At 35.7% G+C, this 13,088-nt stretch overlaps 1 protein-coding gene across 1 annotated transcript; it reads right to left on the bottom strand.

Moving 5' to 3' along the window:
- Window positions 1-1,909: 1,909 nt before the first annotated feature.
- Window positions 1,910-3,046, bottom strand: LOC101574698 (kita-kyushu lung cancer antigen 1 homolog). Its single transcript, XM_004640053.2, has 2 exons — window positions 2,848-3,046; window positions 1,910-2,212 (listed from the first exon to the last, which is right to left on the bottom strand). The coding sequence occupies exons 1-2, from the start codon at window positions 2,926-2,928 to the stop codon at window positions 1,910-1,912; spliced, it is 384 nt and encodes a 127-aa protein (XP_004640110.1). The 5' UTR covers window positions 2,929-3,046.
- Between the last annotated feature and the right edge of the window lie 10,042 nt (window positions 3,047-13,088).

The following is a 13,088-nucleotide window of genomic DNA, read 5'->3' on the forward strand; positions in this document are numbered from 1 at the left end:
ATATAATAAGAATGGCAATGCCAAACCTTCCTTTTGTATGGTTCCCTTTATGTCTATGTACAATTCCTTCTTTACAGCTCTGCATTTAGCTGTATCTTACACTTTTAAAATTAAACAAAGACTTTTCATATCTATTATGTAGGATATGATACTCTAAGTCTTTGTTTAACCCATACGACAATCTCTGATATGCGTTGTTTTTAAGTTACAGATGAAAAAACTACAGCACAGTAAATGTAGTAATCATTTTCCTTTTTGGTGCAACACAATATCTGACATACAAACTTAAAAGAGGAGAAGTTGTTCAGCTTCAGAGGTCTCAGTCTTTGGTCAGCTAATGGCCAGATAAAAACAGCATGGCAGAAAGGTGTGTTAGAATGTTGCTGTTCATTTTAAGGTAGTCAGGAAGAAGCAGAGCACAAAGACAATGAGAGAGAGAGAGAGAGAGAGAGAGAGAGAGAGAGAGAGAGAGAGAGACAGACAGAGAGAGAGACAGAGAGCAAGCGAGCGAGCAAGCGAGAGAGAGAGAGAGAGAGAGAGAGAGAGAGTGAGAGAGAGAGAGAGACCCTAACCCATCTTCCCCAATTGGTCCCCACCTCTAAATGGAACATTAACCTGCTGATTATAGCATCCCTGTAGTCTAATCATATTTCCAGGAGTGGCTTCATCCAGTCAAATTGACAATTAAGATTTACCATCATATATTCTTTTTTCTTTACCATAACACATTATTTTGTAAAAGAAACTCCCAAGGTTCTTAACCTAGGCTTTAGAGAATTATAGCATCAAAATTGTATGTAATACTCTTGCACGTATGTATAATGCATTTTTAAGCATCTGGCCATAGTTTTTATCAGAAAACTAAAGGAATCTATGACACACAGAAAAATTTAAGATGCACATGCATCACTGCTGGCTTTGTCTTTGGTAAGTGAATTAACAATAGGAGGAATAATTTTCTGATACATTTCAGATTCCTTTTTCTGTTTTTTTTTTGGTTGAAGTTTAAAAGAGTAAAGGACTCAGACCATTTTTTTTCAAAGTTTGCCCTGTAGTTTACATGTGGGAGGGAACATGAGTAGAGATAAGCAGGACATACATACATTCAAATGTGTAAAATGAGCACATATTTGATACTTTGAAGGTTTTCTTTGAATGTAGGTCAAATACTATTAGTGAACTTTGAGAAATTGATTACTTAATTATACTGGGTTTTTGCAAAATATTATCTGAAACAGATGACTAGAACTTAGACATATGTTTTTGTAGTTTTAATTCATATTAGTATACATGAATTCTACCTTGAAATTTTCATGGTATTTGAAGCATAATTTTTTTCCACATAGAAAAATGCATACCATTTTCTACCAGTGACTGTTGAAATTTAGGGACTATTTTGCATCCTTTATAAATGAAAGAATATCTGGTTTGAATGGGGGATACATAAAGAAAAAGCAATTCCTTTCAAAAGCTGACCATAAGTAGTAGGTATAGGTTTGTTCATCTATTTGAATGTAAAAAGCACAAACTTAATGGAGTTCTTCACATACTTTAGCATTCCCAATGATAGCTCTTAAAACCATTATACACATTCAACAGTGGCATATTAGAATTATTACACTGTAAATCAATAAAAATCAATAGATAAAAGTTTTTCACCTTCAAAATTATAATCACTATATACCAACTATATTCTTTTTACTGTCCTGTATTTTTTTTCTGTTTTGTGCTTCTATCACTTCCTCAGTAAAATTTATAATAGCAGTGACAACTATTCAGTTTTTTTAATAATATGTGAGTAAGCAAATTGATATGTCTGGATTTTGGGTCTGATTTGGCACTTCATCACTTTTAAATAATAATTCATTTGGAATAAACATAGACTCAACTAACTCCAGTCAAAATTCCTTTATTGACTGCCTGCACTTTCACTGTATCGTGTAACCTTTTTAGTGTATTTCTGTTTGACCAATGCACCATTTAAGCCCTTGAGTATCAGATGTTGTTCCAATTCAACCAGCTGGTGTTGCATGACCTTGAGGTTTACCAGTATTCGCTTGTGTATGCCCATCGAGTGTGGGAAATTATTTATGATATCTTGAGAAAGGTTGCAGACTGAAGGACTGTTAGCACTCATGCGATGTGAGAAGGAAGAAGTCGCTTTTACTACTGTAAAAGCAGTTGAATTTGACGACGTATCACCAATAGTTCTCTGTAAAGGAAATTATACATATGTAGTTCGTTGAGTTTTGCAATTTCCAAATACTACTAAATCAAAGCTTGGTTACAAAAGATGAACTGATTTTTCCTAAGAATTAGAGAGTAAGAATGTATTATGCTCCAGTAGTATACTTTGCCAAGGACAATACTGAGAAAAATACAAGAATATTGCCTTCTACTACCAAAGTGTCGTATCCCTTATATTCTTGAGCAGTGTTATACTTTTACAGATGGATCCTGTCTTTGGCCCACTTTTAGACTTGAAATATTTGTGATTACTATCCAAAAAGCTCTCACAGTGTCGTCACGAGAACAGAAGAGGAATGTGCGCAAAATGGGAGAAGTGAAACAAGGAGAGATCAGGTAGAAATTCTTAAAACGGGATGCAGTGGTAGGTTGAAAATCAGTCCACATCACTTAGTAACTTGGTACTATTTTACAGCAAAGCACATCCCTGGAATCTATGGACAAAATGAGGCCTTAAAGAGAAAAGTAATTAAAGTTTGTGAGTCTTTCAACAGCAAGAGACAAGTTCTTGTTTTTACCTCACTATCTTTTCATTATTCTAAAAACTCACTCCCCAATCTCCGTATTCAGATAGCTTCATGTAATTACAATCTCCCTTACCTTTTCTTGAACTCGGTTTTTCCAGAAGACAAATATGAAGCCAAACACAGCTCCGCTCACTAGGAACAAAAAGATGGTCATGGTTCCTTCAGTCTTCAGTTTCTTTCTTTTTCTTAGGACCGAGGTTCTGAGCTTGTAGTTGGGAAGTAAGGGCCGCTTAGCCGCGCAGAGTAGGAAAGGCGCGGGCTGGTGTGCTGGCTGTCCCTTAGTTCTTGGTGCCACTGAGCGTGCTCCGAGGAGCCAGGCTTTATATAGAGGAGCTGATGTGGGACATCATAATTGTATGTTCTGCAAGAGGGCACTGTGACTCAATCAGTGAATTTGACTCCTGCTCACAGGAGGCCAGGCTGCACTTAATAACCACCCACGTGGTTACTGGGTCAAATCTTTTGAGAAGAGAATTAAGAGACACTGAAGGAATTTGGCATTCCAAAGAAGCTGAAATACAATGAAATTACACATTGCAAATAGCCTAAGAGAAAGACGGCAAGGGAAGAAAGGGAGGGGAAGGGAAGTCATAACAATTAAGATATACCATAGACAGGAAGCTATTAATCACAGTAAATGTAAATATTATATGTCATAAACATGAACTGGGAATAATAATAAGAAGAATGAAAATGGGGAAAGAGAATTTAGAGGGGGAAGGAGGGAGACAGGTGGGACAGGAAGGGAATTTAAAAAATAAATAAACTTTTTTTGTACATGCACCTTCTCCCCCAGATGAGTGTAAACTTCAGATGCTGCAAATATATACTAATACAATTTTTAAAACTTGCAAAAATTAAAAAAATAAGAATTGCTCTTCCCCAATTTTTCCTTTTTTTTTAAAAATGGCTGTCTTTTATACAACCACACAATTACTCATTTGAAAACCAAAATAAAAATGTACTATAAAAAATAGTTGCCCACTAACTGTCAGAAAAAATACCTTCTCCACATTCCTATTTCTATTTTTAGGATTTATTTCAACCTTGATCACAATAGAATAATTATGCATATTTCTGTCATTTTACAGTTTAAAAACTAACTTCAGTGACATTCTCATATAATCCTCATAACAAATTTTTATTATAGTTATGTTTAACAGTGGGTCCATTTTTGCAGACACAAAAACAGATTCAGGTGATACTCTCATTTGAAGTTAGTAGCACAAGCAGGACTGAATGTTAGGATTGCAGCTCTGAGATAAACTGTCCCACTCCTTTACCCTCATTCATATCCCCCTAACTTCTTCCTCAATCTGATTTGTGAGCATCAAGTGCTTAATAACTTTTAGCCAAGAAAAAGCACTAATGGAAGGTAATGGATACAGGAATCATTGCACAAGACAAGAATGTTCATGAAACTCATTTGTATGTGGAAGACAACACTAAACTGAAGGGCATAGTAGAACACTTTAGCTGGAAACAGAACAAAGAGGAAGTAGATAAGAGAGGAAGGGGCAAGGACTAGACAAGGCACCCAATGTTACACCTAAATGAACCAAATTTCTCCAACTAAATTCCACTTTCTAATAATCCATTGAGCTGTGAACACATTAATGGATTAACACACTGATGTTAGCATCCTAATAATCCAATCTCATGTCTAGGAGTCTCAATCCAGTAAAGCTGGTAATCAAAATTAACTAGCAAATAGAAGTAAAGTAACTCTCCCTTGATTAAACTGCTAGCAAGTGGCAAAATTGAACTTATTATAGACGGGCTCTATAATCCGTAGATTTAGTCACTATGTTGTAGCTTGTTTGGTATGTGATACCTTTGATTAAAAACCTTTTAACTTATAGTCCTTCTATCCTTTGCATTTCATTTACTCTTCTGTATTGTGTTTATGTAGTCTACATTTTAACCTCTGAACACTGAGAATTCAAAGAAGAAGGAAAAGTTGTTCTGCCCTCATATGCAGTCAATCTGCACAAAGAGGATGTATGCAGGGGAGAGATAGTAAAGAGCCAACTCAGAAACAATGGCAATGGGGATGGAGGAGAAGCAATAGATACAAGACAAATGCACAGGAAACCTTGGCAGGATTGTGGCACACAAGCAAGAGCGCAAATACCATCTCTGGTTCCTGATTTGTGTCACTGAGCATGTGCACAATGACGTCCATCATTATGGTACAGGCCTAGAAGAAAAGTCAAGTAGTGAGGAAGGTAGTAATCGTCACCATCAGCTTCCATGACATATGTACTACTTTACATTTAGTAGTCAGTGTCATTTATACTACAGCCATTGGAGGGAGGAGGTAGGTACTATCAGTATTCTCTCTTAAATATGAGAGGATCATGAGGCTCCGAGACCTGCAGGAACTATCACAAAATCCCCTAGGCAGGGCAGAGCCAAGATTTCAACCCAGCTTTGGCTGGCCCAAGTTCACATGCCACCAGCTTTTTGAAAGATTCTTTGCCAGTGTTCACCCCAGCTTTGGGTGACCCAAGTTCATCCATGGCAACATCTTGTTGGAAGGCTCTTCGCCTGTGTTTCCTTGCTCTGTCTTCTATTTTAATCCTGGTTATTGTCTGCCTCTATGGTTCCTGATTTGCTGCTTTTCCAGAGTTTTAATTTTGTCTTGACCCCTGATGTTGGCCATCTACTTGGCCATGACTCCAAACCTTTCTCCAGTCTTTCAAATATATGGATACTGCCCTCACCTTCATCCCTAACTTCACTCCCTTTATTGCCTTACTGCCTCCCCAGACTCCAAACAGAAAGAGTTTAATATTTAAGGCCTTTCTCCATATCCCACCTATTGTTCAGTATGTATCTCTATATTCTTTTTTCAGGCTAGCCCTGAAATGAATATCAGGGCCATAGAAACTCTGTTTCTTTATCAAGGCTCTTTTTTATACCTGCCTAATTCAGTATTTCTGTATGCATGTGAGAGAATGTATGCAGTAATTGATTCCACAGGGGAGAGGGAGTGCTTAGTGGACAAGAGATCTCAATAGTGAATACTCCCATTTTACTGGATAGTACCACACAATGAAGAATAACCTGTGTTCTGTCCATGTTTAGATGGCACCCTGAAATGCTTTACACATGGATGATCAATATTTTTATACTGCTGTAGTATATGCTGAAATTTCTAGTAATAAAATACTGTGAAAAATGAATTATGTTTGTGTTTGTTTTGTTCAGAATTCACCTGAGTTGTGTACTTCTTAAAAAGGTTTCTATCACCTTGTTTTGCAATGCTGTATCATTTCTTATTGTTTGTTATATTCTCTTTAGAACGTTGAGCTATCTAGCCAGTCCCCTAAAATAAATATATTTAAAAAAATAAAAAGCAACAGTACAGGAGCAAAAAGTTTAAAAAGAGTAAACTGTTAGCAGCAAAGTGCATAGTAATTGAGTCAGAAATATGGTGGCTTGTCTGTGTTGGCATTTGTTAATTTTGTTCTCGGTGTTTCTGTACATTGGTGCAAGTTTCTCTTTTATATTCAAGACAGAAAAAACAAAAATTATAGAATTTCAAAACAAGATGATAGGAAATTAAAAATGGTTATTAGATTGCATATTGTTATCTTCAAAGTATTTGCTCAGATTACCAAGTATAGGCATGCAAAATTGATCAAAGAATATAAGCACTAAATGTTCATTTCAATAAACAAACAGAAATTAGTATTGCAATTATCTTAGTTATCCTGGGTATGTAACATCTTTTTTTGACCCCTATTCTTTTCTCTTTCCCCCATCTCATTTGTTATTTCCTTTCAAGCAGTTTCTTTCATTTTTACTATATCTATTGAACCATTTGGATCTTATTCACTCATCTAGTTTCTTATACTTGGCAGGCAATAAAAAATTTAGGTAATTGTCCCACAGACAAAGGGATTTTGTCTAGAACATATAAAGAATTCTTTAAAAAAACTAGTCCCTATAATTCAAAGACACAATCAACAAATGGGCATCTGAAATGAATACACACTACTCAGATGAAATACAAATAGCAAATAAATATATAAAAATGTATTGAACATCATTTGTCATTCAGGAAGTGCAAATTAAAACAACACTGAGTTCCCATCTCACCCCGGAATGAATGACTATTATCAAGAAATCAACCAATAACAAATGCTAGAAGGGCTTCTGGTACAAGGTTAGCCAACATTTTGGCCCTAGCCCTTCAGGTCAGTGAGGACTCAGGCCATAAGAGAACCTGTACAGTAAAATCCTGTAACTCACTGGTGTCCCAAATTTTCTGCTCAAGATCATGAGGCCACAGAGGAAAGTGAACAATGTTGTAGAGTGTGCCGAAGGAGAGTCACCTAGACATAAAACATTCTCTCAAGCTTTCACAGAGAGTAAATTGGTCAAGCAATGACTATGTCTCATCCAGATGGCTGACACTGACAAAAGATCTACAAACTGCTGTACAGGGCTTCAAGGTTAATCCTGAGGGGATTTGACTAACCTCGTCAAACAAAAAATTTTACATTTTTTGTTGTATAGGTCTTGCTTTATCTTTGTCTTAACCATTCAGCAGAGAGGTATAAACGTGAAGCATAAAAAGTAGAGCTGTATTAATATGCTAAGTTGTAAAAGTCTCAAGCCAACAACTTCTGACACTGCCAGTTCTGCAGATAACCCACTACTATTATGGGCTAGTGGACTATATTAGGTTATTTTGCTGAATTCAGGCAACTACAATATCTGAATGACAAAGGAATACCCTTCTCTAACAAAACTAAACAAAAAAGTATATAAATGAAGGACCATTTTGTAGTGAAAAAAATATATCTGCATATACAAAATAGTTAAGATATATATATATAGCTACATTCTCTTAGTTCAATGAGAAGAAAGATTTGCACTAATAGTGTTTAGACACGATAACATATCTGCATCTTGTACTATGAATAACTACTATGCAGACAACAATATGCAATGTATTAATCATTGCAACTGTCCTACTAACATGTTTTGAAACTCTTTTATTGCTATTTTTTCTCAAAAAAATTAATTAAAAATAAATAACAAAAAAAAGAAGGGCTATGGGGGAAAAGATACCAATCTCTTTATGATGGAGTGTGAACTGACATAACCTCTATAGATATCACTGTTAAGTTTCCTTAAAATTAGAGTTACATGTCACATTTGACCCAGCTATTCCCCATCTTTGTATTTTCCCACAAGAACTGAAAACATAATAACACAGTGATATATGTGCACCCATGCACCATGACATAGGTAAATCTGTGAAGCAACCCAAATGCCCATCAATGAAGGAATGGACAAAGAAGATACGGTATTTTTATACAATGGAATATTTCTCAGCCATAAAAAAGGATAAAATTGAGGCTTTTATCAATGAATGGATGCCAATAAAGATGATATTCTTAAGTGAAAGGAGTCAGAATTGCAAGTTTCTGCATATATATTCTGACTATTTAGTATGAATTGGCCTGGATGTTTGAAAACTCATAATATATTAAAAAATGTGCCTTTTAATTCTATCTTACATTACAGTTAACACTTCATACATTTGTTTTTTTCTTTTTTGCCATAATTTTATTGATAAACAAATAGCAATGAGACAGTTTCAAATCAAATCAGTAGGAAAGTTTCAATAATTAACACACTGCATGCATTCTTCTTAGTGGTTAATTGCTGTACATGATGCAGACTTGATATCCTATTTACAAAAACAATTACAACAAATTTTTCTATTGATTAAGAGAATGTAACTATATATCTATCCTAACCACTTTGAGTACACCGATGCAAAATGGACATTCGTCTGTATACCCTTTTTTGTTATGTTCCATTATTTGAATATTATAGGTGTGTAAACTTAGCAAAATATTCTAAAAGAGTCCAGCAGCCCATAATAGTATTGGATCTTCTGCTTAACTGTCAATGTCAGAAATTGTTGACCCGAGTCCCACACAGCTCAACATGACAGCATGGCTTTACTCTTTATATTTCGTTTTTATACTTTTCTACTGGATGGTTAAGACCAAGGTAAAGAAGGACCTATGCAACAAGAATTGTAGCTGTTGAGTCTGATAAGGTCAGTGAAATCCCTTAAGGATTTATTTTGAGATCCTGTACCTCAGATTGTAGAACCTTTGTCAGTGTCAACTGTGTGGATGAGTCACGGCCATTGCTTGGCCAATGTGCTCTCTGTGAAAGCCTGAGAGAATGTATTCTCTCCATGTGACTCTCCTTAGGCACACTCTACATCATCGATCACTTTCCTCTTTGGCGCCATAATCTCCTTGATCAGAAAATTTGGGACACTACCGAGTTACATGACGTTACAGTACAAGTTCTCATATGTCCTGAGTCTCAATTGACCTTAGAAGGCTAGGACCAAAATGTTGGCTTTCCTTTCAGCCCTCCTTTTTTTCTTTAATTTTGGTCTGCAAACTTAGGTTGTTAACCATCCAGAAGACAAGTTTATTGTTATTATCAAACAACTTAGGCTGTTAAGCTTAAGCACACTATTTCTGTGCATATCAAAAATCATAGGCATAATATGGAACAGGTATTTTTCATCAAGTATTGATATGTTGAACTTTAAGTCCTTACAGAATAAGATTAAAAAACACTTAAAAATTAGAATTTATTTTAAAATAGGTATAAAGAATTATATACTTCTCATGTTTGCACATAAGTCCAAAAATCTAACCATATACAACCTTGAAGCAGGATAGTCCCACAATATTCCTTTTCCTGTCTCTTGCTTTCATTCACCACCCCCTTCTTCTTGAACATCCACCTACCCAAGAGACATCATAGCAGCAACTGGCATGTCATGATAAGCAGCCTATATTCAGAATACCAGAATGACAGGCACTCCAAACATGAAACTATTATTACAAATTACCATATGCAGTGCAGTAGCTTAGTTCACAGGTATCCATATATATATCAAGTCAGGGTGAGAATCATTCAAAGTAACTGCTAGATTCAAAAATCTTCTGAAGATTCTCAGGATCATTGCCTTGTTCATCTTCTACATATAACTGTATGGCTTCACACTGTCATGTTTCCTAGCTCTTCTCCTTTCCCTCTCTTGGTTAGTTAGTCCTTGAGATCCTGCTTTCCTTTTACCTGTATTATATCTTTCTATTTGTATTTCTTCTTTTGAGTTCTTATACTAGGGAGACTATACAATATTTACACATGTGTGTCTGGTTTATTTCACTTATGAGTATATGTTCAAGTGATATCCACTTCAATATAAAGGCTTTGAGTTTATCATTCTTAATAGCTGAATAATACTCCTTTGTGTAAAAATACCACAACTTTTTCAACCATTCCTCAGGTGATGGGCATCTTGGTTGTTTCCAACATTTGGCTATCACACATTGGGCTGCTATAAACATAGGCACATATATATCACTATGATATGATGTTTTCAGATCCTCAGGGAAAATTCCCAGTAGAATAGCTTGTTTAAAGGGGATTTCCAGACCAACTTTTCGAAGGAGTCTTCATACTGATTTCCTTAATGGTTGCACCAGTCTACATTCCCAACAGCAGTGGAGAAGGGTTCCTTTTTCCCCACCGCCTTTCCAACATTTGTTGTTGGGTGATTTCTTTATGATAGCCATTCTTTCTGGGGTTAGATGATATCTCAATGTGGTTTTAATTTGCATTTCACGAATGTCTAGTGATGTGGAACTTTTTTTCATATATTTATTTGCTTCTTTAATTTCTTCCTCTGAGAAGTGAGTGTTCATCTCGGTTGCCCATTTCTGGATTGGGTCTTTAAATTTCGAGGCCCTAGTGTTTTTTAGTTTTTTATAGATTCCAGTGAGCAGACCTTTATTGGAATTCTTATTTGTCATGATTTTTTCCAAATTTGTGAGTTGCCTTTTCACTTTGTTGGTAATTTCTTTTGACGTGAAAAAAGTTCTCAGTAAGAGCAGGTCCCAGTTGTTAATTCTTTCATCTGTTTCCCATGCGATTTGATTTCTGTCCATGAACTCTTTGCCTACCCCTATGTCTTCCAGAGTTGCTCTTACTTTCTCTTCCAGGAGGTTTAGTGTCTCTGCTTTAATGTTTAGATCTTTAATCCATTTTGACTTTAGTTTAGTGCATGGAGATAGACCTGGGTCAAGTTTGTGTTTCTGGCATGTAGAGAGCCAGTTTTTCCAGCACCATGTGTTAAAGAGCTATCTTTCTTCCAGTGAGTATGTTTGGCCCCTTTGTCAAAGATAAGGTGGCTGAGTGTGTTCGTAAGGGCGTCAGCGTCTTCTAATCTATTCCATTGATCCTCAGGTCCATTTTGATGCCAGTACCATGCTGATTTTATCACAGTAGTCTTGTAGTATGATTTCAAGTCAGGAATAGCAATGCCACCGGGCTTGTCTTTATTGCCCAGAATTGCCTTTGCTATTCTAGGTCTTTCCAGTTCCAGATAAATTTCAGGAATGATTTCTCTATGACTGTGAGGTATGTCGGTGGTAGTCTGATAGGGATTGCACAAAATGTGTACAGCAATTTTGGGAGTATGGCCATTTTCACAATGTTGGTTCTTCCTATCCAGGAGCATGGAATACTTTTCCATTTTCTGAAATCCTCTAAGATCTCTTTTTTCAGAGTACTATAACTTTCTTTGAAAACATCTTTGACTTCTTTAGTTAGGTTAATTCCAAGGTATTTCATTTTCCTCAGTGCTATTGTAAAACGTATCGTTTCTATAATTTCCCTCTCAGTGTGTTTGTTGTCTGTGTAGAGGAATGTTATTGACTTTTGGGTATTGACTTTATAACCTGCTATGCTACGGAATTTCTGTATTAATTCTAGTAGCTTCTTGGTGGAGGTTTTTGGGTCTTCCACGTAAAGTATCATGTCATCTGCAAATAAAGATAATTTAACTTCTTCTTTGCGTATTCTTATTACTTTTATTTCTTTCTCTTTTCTAATGGCTCTAGCTAATGATTCTAGAACTATATTGAATAGAAGTGGTGATAGAGGACATCCCTGTCCTGTACCAGATCAAAGAGTGGAAGATTTCAGTTTTTTCCTATTTAAGAGTATGTTAGCTGTGGGGTTTTCATAAATGGTTTTTACCAGATTGAAGTAGAGGCCATCTATTCCAATTTTCTGTAGGACTTTGAACATGAATGAGTGTTGGACATTCTCAAAAGCCTTTTCTGCATCAATGGAGATGATCATGTGGTTTTCAGTTTGCACTCTATTGATATAGTGTATTATATTTATAGATTTTTGAATATTGTGCCATCCTTGCATCCCTGGGATGCATCCTACCTGGTCATGGTGTATGATCTTCTTGATCATTCGCTGTATTCTATTTGCTAGTATTTTGTTGAGGATTTTGCCATCTATGTTCATGAGGGAGATCAGCCTGAAGTTCTTTTTCTCAGTAGCATATTTCTCTGGTTTTGGTATCAGTATAATACTTGCCTCCAGGATTGATTTTGGGAGGATTGCTTTCTTTTCAATTTCATGTAAGAGTTTGAGGAGTATAGGGACTACATCTTCTGTAAATGTCTTGTAGAATACACGTGTGAATCCTTCCAGACCTGGACTTTTTATTGCAGGTAGGTTTTTAATTACATCTCATATTTCATTGGGATTTTTTTGGGAGGGGCTATTGAGAGTGTTTATATCTTGTCGATTCAGAGTGGTAATTTGTACTTTTCTAGGAATCTGTCCATTTGTTCAGTGTCTTATATTCTGTGAGAGTAAAGATTCTCAAAGTACCTATTGATAATCTTCTGAATTTAAACTGGGTCTGTGGTAATTACACCCTTTATATTCCTTAATGCTTGTATGTGAGTTTTTTATTTCTTCTGTTTGATAAGGGTATCTAGGGGTTTATCGATTTCATTTAATCTTTCAAAGAACCAGCTTTTTGCTTTTTTAACTCTTCGTCTCAATTGAATTAATTTGTGCTCTAATCTTTATGATTTCCTCCTGTCTTTGTGCTCTGTGTTTGGTTTGCTCTTCTTTTCCAGTTTTGAAGGTACGGCATAAGGGTATTTATTTTTCCCGTTCTGTTTTCTTTTTCTTTTTTTTCAAAGGTTTATTGATAAACAGATAGCAATGAGACAGTTTTAAATCTAATCAGAAGTACAGTTTCAACAAATAACACACTGCATATATTCTTCTCAGTGGTTAATTGCTGTACAAGAAGTGGACTTGTGATCCTATTTACAAACACCATTAGAACAAATCATTCTATTTATTAAGAGAATGCAACTATATATCTATCCTAACTACTTTGAATACACAGATACAAAATGGACATTCATCGGTATA

This window comes from Octodon degus, unplaced genomic scaffold (genome assembly GCF_000260255.1).
Source record: "Octodon degus isolate 3935 unplaced genomic scaffold, OctDeg1.0 scaffold00117, whole genome shotgun sequence".
Lineage (NCBI taxonomy): Eukaryota > Metazoa > Chordata > Mammalia > Rodentia > Octodontidae > Octodon > Octodon degus.